The following is a 10,260-nucleotide window of genomic DNA, read 5'->3' as shown; positions in this document are numbered from 1 at the left end:
ACTAACAAAAATAGAAAAAGAAGAACTTCTAAATGGTAATAGTGATCAAGACCTAAATAAAGACATAACTTTAGAAGAATTAACATATGGTATAAAAAATACAAAAAAATGGTAAAGCATATGGCCCTGATAGAATTACATATGAATTTTATAAAAATGCACCTAAGAACATAATAGAAGTATAGTTAAAAATCTTTAATAGATGTTGGGAAAAAAGAGAATATCCAAATGAAATAAAAAAAAGCAATAATAAATCCAATTCGTAAACCAGGGAAGGACCCAACAAAAATAAATTCATATAGATTCATAAGCAGAACAGCTTGTATTGGGAAAATCTATGAAAATATAATAAGAAGACTGAACTGGTGGCTAGAAAAAAATAACCTAGATGAAGACCTTATAGGATTTAGACCAAACAGAAGCACAATAGATGGAATACAAATAATCAAAATGAAAGTAAGACAAGCAATAAAAGAAAAAAAATACACATTAGTATTATGTTTAGACTTAGAAAAAGCTCTCGACTCCGTCAATCATGAAACAATTTTAATAGAAGCTAAAAATATGGGATTAAAAGGTAAAGTAGTAAGATGTATAAATAATTTTCTAACAGAAAGAACTTTTCAAGTAAAAATTGGAGAACAAGCCTCAACAACTGGCAAAATAATAAATGGAGTCCCACAAGGATCTCCAATAATCCCCACATTGTTCAACATAGTCATGTCAGACATAAAAGTACCAAAAGAAATATATAAAGTAATATACGCAGATGACTTAACCCTAATTACTTCAAACGTAAATTTAATAGAAGCAAAAAATAATCTAGAACATAGCCTAACATAATAAAAGAAGGTCGAAAAATGAACCTTAAATAAACCCAATAAAAACTAAAGTAATGTGTTTCACAAACAAAAAAATAGAACAATATCCTATAATAAAAATAGGAAACGATGAAATAGAATTCACAAATAATCATACAATTTTAGGACTACATTTTGATGCACCAAAATTGACAGGAAGAATCATATAACATATGTAAAAACAAAAACATGAATAGAATAAATATTATGAAAAAACTGACATCATTAACATGGGGAGCTACTAGAGAAACTTTAATTAAATTGTTTAATATATATATATAAAACCAATCATAGAATATGGAATTGCAGTATATGGAGCAACAAATCAGACAGAATTGAAAAAATTAGAAACCATTCAAAATAATGCATTGAGAATTGCAACAGGATCCTTCAGATCAACACCAATAATAGCACTACAGGCACTGAGAAATCAAATACCAATAACAAGTAGAATAAAAGAATTAGAATGTATCCAGTTAATCAAAAATTTAGAAAAACAAGATAACATGCCAATTAAACATCTAACCTTAAAAAACATAGAAAATTTTAACCCAAATAAAGATAAAATGTCTCTGGTATTTAGAGTAATTGAAACTTGCAAAAAATGGACACTAAATTTAAGGGTGAACACAATACCTAACATATCCCCAATTCCTCCATGGTCTGACATCCTACAAAACATAGAATCAAATTTCATGGAAAATATGAACAAGAACACACCACACCAAATGATACAGCAACACTTCCATCTGCTAGAAAATACAACATACCAAAATTATGACAAAATATACTCAGATGGATCAAAAATAAAAGAACCAAAATCAACAGCGGCAATATATATTCAAAACAAAAACATTACAATAATCTGGAAATTACAAAACAACACACAGATAATAGAAGCAGAATTATTTGCAATTAAACAAGCTCTGAATTACATAAACAACAATAAACTACAAAAAACAGTAATTTTAACTGATTCACAAACATCTATACATGCAATAAGAAACTATAAACCAGTTAAATACAAACAAATAATATATGAAATACAATCCCAACTACACTTATTAAACACCAAAAAACAACATATAAAGATACAATGGATTCCTTCACATAAGAACATAAAAGGAAATGAAATAGCAGATAGAGCTGCCAAAAAGGCACACGAAATAAGAGATCCTATAGCCATGACCCAAAATTCAACAAATATGATAAGAGAAATAAAAACAAAAAAAAACAAGAAAATAGGGTAACTAAATTAAAGGAAATATTAAAAGCAAAAGATTATTACATTTAAGATAACAATCCACAGCCATGGGCAAGATCACAAAACAGAAAAATAGATGTAAGCATAACAAGACTAATGACAAAACACACAAGACTTAAAAAACACTTGTATAAATTAAAAATGGAAGCAGAACCAATGTGCCGCTGGTGTAACAATCAAGAAGAAACGCCTGAACATTTAATCCTACAATGCCCAAGATTTAATATATATAGAACTATCTTATTAGTCACTAAGCAAGATAAAAATACAAAATCCTGATCTAAATTTATTAATCAGAGGTGCAGATCAACCACCTATGAAGAAAAATTACATTCTGAGACACAAAAATCTTCCAACAGAGAACAAGAATAATTGATATCATCTGAAAACAACGAAGAACCACAAAGAAAAATCCAGGGAGTATAGACTGTTACAGTCTAAAACCCTATAAAAGAAGAAAGAAGAAGTAGCCCGGAACAGAGCAGTCTATTATTATTTTCACCTTGCAGCAGGTACGTTACATATATTTGCCCATATTATAAGATAAATACAAAAGATAGGTATGATTTCCATGTCTTCTACAATTGTCAGTCAATCATTTCAATATTTGTAGAGGTAATACGTCTGTCAAGGGAGCGGTGCTGTAGGATTTACAGTCCTGGAAAGTAGTGTCACAGGGACTCAAGAACAGATATAGTCCCATAAAACAAACAAAAAGACAGGTCTTGGTGCACCATACATGTCATGGGTGTGGTAATAATGTGCCACCAGTGTATATATTCAAGGTGACATTGATACATTCTAGAACGAGAACCAAGTTTAATGAGCAATAATAAGAGAATAAGTATCAGGAGACTAATGTCCATTAAAACAAAAAGCCATTGAATATATACTACTACTCTTACTACCTTCCATCAGTTTATAAAATATAACATCATAATATGCCTAAAATGTTAGCCTAGTGACAACGATGACATGCTATCAATATCAGTACTGTTATTATTGTTATTGATATAATGATTATAATATTATTATAAAAAATAGTTATATTTACTATATATTATATATGAAAATACGAATAGTAATATAAGATTAAATAGTCTTTCTAAAAGTCAAGGAAAATCATAAACAGGTGAAATAATCAGGATTAGTAATGAATTCCTTGTTGACTAAGGACCTGTGGAACCATAAAATAAAATCATGTCACAATAACATATATCCCACTGCTGCCACCACTTATAACTGCTCCTTTATTTTCTTACAATGATCAGAGTTACTTTCTTAAATAACACTGGTCAACAACAAAAAAATTGTCAATAATCTTTTAACTGATTTTAGACAATTTTGATGCGCTGAATCCAAAAATAACATTGATTTTGCTCAATCAGGTCAAATTTGTGTTCTATTGCCAAATATTGTTTTTTACGGTTGTTGTTCATCGATAAGGGTATTAATATTTTCGTGGCGGGTATTATGATATAATTTTCAAGTTGCGACCGCACATTTTTTGCTAACAGACATTTTTTCCTTATTCAGATGAATGATATGGATTCGTCCAGAAGGTCTTGCAGAAATAAGCCGGATGTATTCTGCTACATCTGCGGTGAATACACCATTGTTCCTAACAGGAAACCAGTCACAAGTTTTGTAAAGCGTGCTTATTATGCTTATTTTGGCATGAAAATTGGTGATCAGGACAAAGCTTGGGCGCCTCACATGGTCTGCAAGAAATGTACGGAGTATCTACGTCGCTGGACCCATGGAAAGAAGGACAGGCTGAAGTTTAGAATTCCTATGGTTTGGAGAGAGCCGAAAAACCATGTTAGTGACTGTTACTTCTGCGCTATTAATTTGACTGGGATCAACAGAAAGAACCAGAGCAGCCTCAAGTATCCTGATCTTGAATCAGCACGTCGTCCTGTACCTCACTGTGATGAAGTTCCAATACCTGTCACAGCAGAACTTCCTGAGTTAAGTGACCAAGAATTCTCCAGTATTGAAGACAATGAAGTAGTTCCTAGCGATGATGCCGATGACGCTCCGCATCCCTTTTCCCAGAAGGAGCTAAATGATCATGTCCGTGACCTCAACTTGCCAAAGTCATCCGCCGAATTGTTGGCATCAAGACTGAAAGAAAAAACAAAATAAAAAAAATATATCAGATGTATAAGTAACACAAATAAAACAAAAATGCCGCTATAATGTATTCCGCTTCGTAAAAAAAATGATTTTTCCTACATTCACTTAGTTGAAAAACTTGACCTGATCGGGGAAAATGGATGGCATTTTTGGATTCAGCGATGCAGATTTGCTCTAAATCAGTTGAAAAAACTAAGACAACTTACAAAAAATATTTTTTTGTAACCCAGTGTAATATTTAGCAGTTACTTATTCAAGTAATAGTACTTTGATGGCATTTGGTGATACTTATTATCTCATGCTGTTTATTTATTGTACTTTCATCTTGTTTCCAAGAATGTATCAGTGTCACTTTAAAAAGTACATTAATGGTGTAAAAAACATCAAAATTTTTCACTGCAATAATGTGTTTTAATTTTTTGGGCAATAAACACTAAAAACCCCAAAGAGAATTTTTTGTCAAAATTTTTTAAAAGGGGTTTTTAATTCCCCCTCCCCCAATTTAATGTTTTTTATTTTACTAAAAAGAAAAATTTTTCTTAAAAATGAAAACAAAATGAAATCTTAAGGAAATTTCAAAAATTTTTATACTAAGTTATTTTTTTCAATACTGTCATTTTAATAAAACTATTTTTTGGCAGGGGCCATAAAAATTCCTTTTTAATAAAAATTGCAATCCCAAAAAAAAAAACAAAAAAATTTTCTGTAAAAAAAAATGTTTAATTTCTGTTGGGTAACATTTAAAAAAATCTTAAAGAAAAAAAACAAAAATTTCTTTTTTTTTAAAGGTAATTAAAAAGAAAAAAAACTTAAAACTGTGCATAAATTTACCAAAAAATAGGGAAAAGGAAAATAATTTTACCATTGGATTTTGGGGTTTTTTTTTTTCCCAACTTTTTTTTATTTTTCTTAAAAAAAAAAAACATAACCCTTTATTTTGGCTAGGGTAAAAAAAAAAGAAAAGTATTTTCATAAATAAAACAAGAATGTTAAAAGGAAAATAATTTTCCTTTCTTTTTTTTTCCACATTTTTCTTTTTAAAAAAAAATGGGGTGTTGGGTATTTGAAATAAATAACAAGATTTTTATTAAAGTTTAAAGGGTTTTTTTAAAAGGGAACTTCAAAGTTTTGGACTAAAAAAAAAACATTTTTTTTAAATTTGTCGGTATAATTTAATCATTAAAAAGTTTGTTAAGGAAAATTTTGGGAAAGAGATTTAAAAGAGAAAAGGAAAAAAAAAATGAACTTATTTTTATTTTAAGTAATTTTATGAGGCTTATTTTTGATTAAGGAAAATAGACAGAATATTTTTCCTTGTTTTTAAAAAAAAGTTTGGGGAAATTTCATTTGTTTTATTAAATTTTGTTGTTTGGGATGTTAAATTAAAAGTTATTTTTTTGGGTTTTTGCAGTTTCTTTATTTTTTTTTAGTTGAGCATTTGCAAAAATTAGGGTTTTAAAAGAAAAATAAAAAAGTTTTTTGGGTTTTGCATTACAAAATCTTTTCCAAACGACAGTCCCCTAAAATTTTGGGAATAAAAGGAAAAAGGGAAACCTAAAAAGGGGTCCCCTTTCTTTTTCGTATTAAAACCCGGAAAATTTTTAAATTTAATAAATTTTAAATATCTTTTTTAAAATTTAATATTTAATTAATTAATTTAAATATATAATATATTTTATTTTTAATTTTATATATATATAATTTATATTAATATATATATTATTATATATTAATATAATATATATATTTAATATATATTTTAATATATATTTATATATATAAATATATATTATATAAATTATTTAATTATTAAAATATATAATTATATATTTTATATATTATATATATATATATATATATTTATTTAAATTTATATATATTATAAAAAATAAAAAATATTTATAAAAATATATATATAATATATTTTTATTTATTTAATATATAATATTTATTAATTAAAAATTATATATTAATTTATATTATATATAAATAAATAAATATATAATATATTTTTAAAATATATAATGTTTTTAATTTTATTTAAAAATTTAATAATAATATATATTTTTAAATAAAAAAAATTATATATATTATATATATATTATTTATTATATATTATATAATATATATTTTAAAAATTATTATTTTTTAAATTATATTATATAAAAATATATTATTATATTAATTTAAATTTTAATTTTATATATATTTTTTACAAAGTGCAAAACTCCACTTATATTCTGACCTTCCAATTGAAGTGTGATAATCCCCTCTGGTCACTGGTTACATCACGATATTTAACAAAATATGATGTCCAATGGGGGGAGCGTTTTTGTGCAGAGGGTTTTTTAAGACGAGAGGGGGCTGTAGGTCTGGCTTCTTTATCCTTCTCAAAATCTTGAGTGTCTGGCTCACATGCATCAGTCCTAATAGGAAAAGATTAAAGATAACTGCAAAATTCCACAAAAAGTCTATAACATTTTACTTTACATCTTCAAAACACAAACTCAATTAATAAAACATTGCAAATGACTACAACATATAAAAAATCAAAGAGAAGTATCTGTCACAAAACTAAAAATAATTCTGCATGTAATGGTCTAACACTACCTACAGTACAACATAATCTTAAATGAAAACAGAGGTGAAAGTCTCTAAAATTTCTTATTTTCCTTATCATAGGTAATTAAATCATTACTGTCTATTTTCCTTAATCAAACTTATAACTGCACTGCATAAATATTACCTGTATCAAATATCAAAATAATGTTGCATCTTTATGGTTCATCTTTGAGTCTCTTTTAAAGTCTCTTTCCTAAAACTTATTAACAATAACAACAGGTCTTGTTAAGTGATGTATCAAATTAATATTCCAAGGACACCCCACATTAAAAAAAAGGGGAAAAAGGTGGGTTATACGAAAAGACAACATTTTTAATCCTAAAACATAAAAAGAATAATATCTTTAATGAAATAATATCATATGTTCATCCCATTACTACCACATAGCCCAAACTAGCTCTCATGTATTTTTTTGAAGAGAAAAATAATGTGAAATAAACAGACTCCAATTGGTTAAAAGTTAATTTCTCCTTTAATCAGATTCTTGTTCTTATTTATGCACCAAAGGTAGCTCCCTTTTCTTTCTTTTTGTACCATTAGCCATTAAATAAAGAGAAATTATGTTTTTTTAAAATCTTTCACATGACTATAATTATAAAAAAAAATGTATCAAAAGCCAAAAAAAAAATAAACCCCAAATGCGCAATGGCAAAATAAGCTTGTCCACTGGGATTGTCATATTTGATACAGGTAATATTTATGCAGTGCAGTTATAAGTTTGATTAAGGAAAATAGACAGTAATGATTTAATTACCTATGATAAGGAAAATAAGAAATTCTAAAGACTTTCACCTCTGTTTTCATTTAAGATTATGTTGTACTGTAGGTAGTGTTAGACCATTACATGCAGAATTATCTTTAGTTTTGTGACAGATACTTCTCTTTGATTTTTTTTATGTTGTAGTCATCTGCAATGTTTTATTAAATCAGACATTTGATGGTCCCATGCAACAAATAGATAGTTTGTGATGTACCACACTGTTATAGTATGGTATAATAATTAAACTTTAGGGATACATCTTTATGGTCATAATCTGCCTTTGGGAAAAGTTCATCTTAAAAGTATTCATCTTATTTTTAATTGAATAAAAAAATTTCCTTTTTGTACGCATAAAAGAACTAAAATTTAAAAGGGGCTTGAGAGGCTAGTAAAACTGCCCTATCCAGTAAAAAATCATAGCTATATAGAGCAAGTGGGAAACTGGTCACTCTTGCACACTCAGAAATAGCTACATATATATATGTCAGTATATAGGGGAACCCCAAAAGGTTTTCAATATTGAAAAGGTGAAATATATAAATGTTTTTTCTATTTCCCATTTAATTTTCTTTTTAAAGGGCACTGAACATTCTTGGAAACAAAATGAAAATACATAAATAAACAGCATGAGATAAAAAGTATCACCAAATGCCACAAAAGTAATATTACTTTAAAAGTAACTGCTAATATTACATGGGTTACAAAAAAATATTTTTTGTAAGTTGTCTTTTTTTTTAACGATTTAGAGCAAATCTGCATCGCTGAATCCAAAAAAGCCCTCCATTTTTTCCCCGTAGGTAAGTTTTTCAACTAAGTAATGTAGGAAAAACATTTTTTTTTTGAAACGGAATACATTTAGCGGTTTTGTTTTTTTTTGTGTTACTTTTCATCTGAATATTTTTTTTATTTTGTTTTTTCTTTCAGTCTTGATGCCAACAATTCGGCGGATGACTTTGGCAAGTTTAGGTCACGGACATGATCATTTAGCTCCTTCTGGGAAAAGGGATGCGGAGCGTCATCGGCATCATCGCTAGGAACTACTTCATTGTCTTCAATACTGGAGAATTCTTGGTCACTTAACTCAGGAAGTTCTGCTGTGACAGGTATTGGAACTTCATCACAGTGAGGTACAGGACGACGTGCTGATTCAAGATCAGGATACTTGAGGCTGCTCTGGTTCTTTCTGTTGATCCCAGTCAAATTAATAGCGCAGAAGTAACAGTCACTAACATGGTTTTTCGGCTCTCTCCAAACCATAGGAATTCTAAACTTCAGCCTGTCCTTCTTTCCATGGGTCCAGCGACGTAGATACTCCGTACATTTCTTGCAGACCATGTGAGGCGCCCAAGCTTTGTCCTGATCACCAATTTTCATGCCAAAATAAGCATAATAAGCACGCTTTACAAAAACTTGTGACTGGTTTCCTGTTAGGAACAATGGTGTATTCACCGCAGATGTAGCAGAATACATCCGGCTTATTTCTGCAAGACCTTCTGGACGAATCCATATCATTCATCTGAATAAGGAAAAAATGTCTGTTAGCAAAAAATGTGCGGTCGCAACTTGAAAATTATATCATAATACCCGCCACGAAAATATTAATACCCTTATCGATGAACAACAACCGTAAAAAACAATATTTGGCAATAGAACACAAATTTGACCTGATTGAGCAAAATCAATGTTATTTTTGGATTCAGCGCATCAAAATTGTCTAAAATCAGTTAAAAGATTATTGACAATTTTTTTGTTGTTGACCAGTGTTATTTAAGAAAGTAACTCTGATCATTGTAAGAAAATAAAGGAGCAGTTATAAGTGGTGGCAGCAGTGGGATATATGTTATTGTGACATGATTTTATTTTATGGTTCCACAGGTCCTTAGTCAACAAGGAATTCATTACTAATCCTGATTATTTCACCTGTTTATGATTTTCCTTGACTTTTAGAAAGACTATTTAATCTTATATTACTATTCGTATTTTCATATATAATATATAGTAAATATAACTATTTTTTATAATAATATTATAATCATTATATCAATAACAATAATAACAGTACTGATATTGATAGCATGTCATCGTTGTCACTAGGCTAACATTTTAGGCATATTATGATGTTATATTTTATAAACTGATGGAAGGTAGTAAGAGTAGTAGTATATATTCAATGGCTTTTTGTTTTAATGGACATTAGTCTCCTGATACTTATTCTCTTATTATTGCTCATTAAACTTGGTTCTCGTTCTAGAATGTAATCAATGTCACCTTGAATATATACACTGGTGGCACATTATTACCACACCCATGACATGTATGGTGCACCAAGACTGTCTTTTGTTTGTTTTATGGGACTATATCTGTTCTTGAGTCCCTGTGACACTACTTTCCAGGACTGTAAATCCTACAGCACCGCTCCCTTGACAGACGTATTACCTCTACAAATATTGAAATGATTGACTGACAATTGTAGAAGACATGGAAATCATACCTATCTTTTGTATTTATCTTATAATATGGGCAAATATATGTAACGTACCTGCTGCAAGGTGAAAATAATAATAGACTGCTCTGTCCGGGCTACTTCTTCTTTCTCTTTTATATTTGTTTCCGTT

At 28.7% G+C, this 10,260-nt stretch overlaps 1 protein-coding gene across 1 annotated transcript; it reads left to right on the top strand.

Annotated features, from left to right (window-relative positions):
• Positions 1-1,136: 1,136 nt before the first annotated feature.
• On the top strand, positions 1,137-1,723 carry LOC119575191 (the record flags this gene model as incomplete). The annotated part of the gene is given in 1 exon segment (XM_037922685.1): positions 1,137-1,723. A coding segment is annotated over 1 exon segment (357 nt), but the record flags the coding sequence as incomplete, so codon positions are not given.
• Positions 1,724-10,260: the final 8,537 nt, after the last annotated feature.

This window comes from Penaeus monodon, chromosome 7 (assembly GCF_015228065.2).
Source record: "Penaeus monodon isolate SGIC_2016 chromosome 7, NSTDA_Pmon_1, whole genome shotgun sequence".
NCBI lineage: Eukaryota > Metazoa > Arthropoda > Malacostraca > Decapoda > Penaeidae > Penaeus > Penaeus monodon.
Note: the sequence above shows the minus strand (reverse complement) of the source record. Positions and strands in the feature narration are given on the sequence as shown.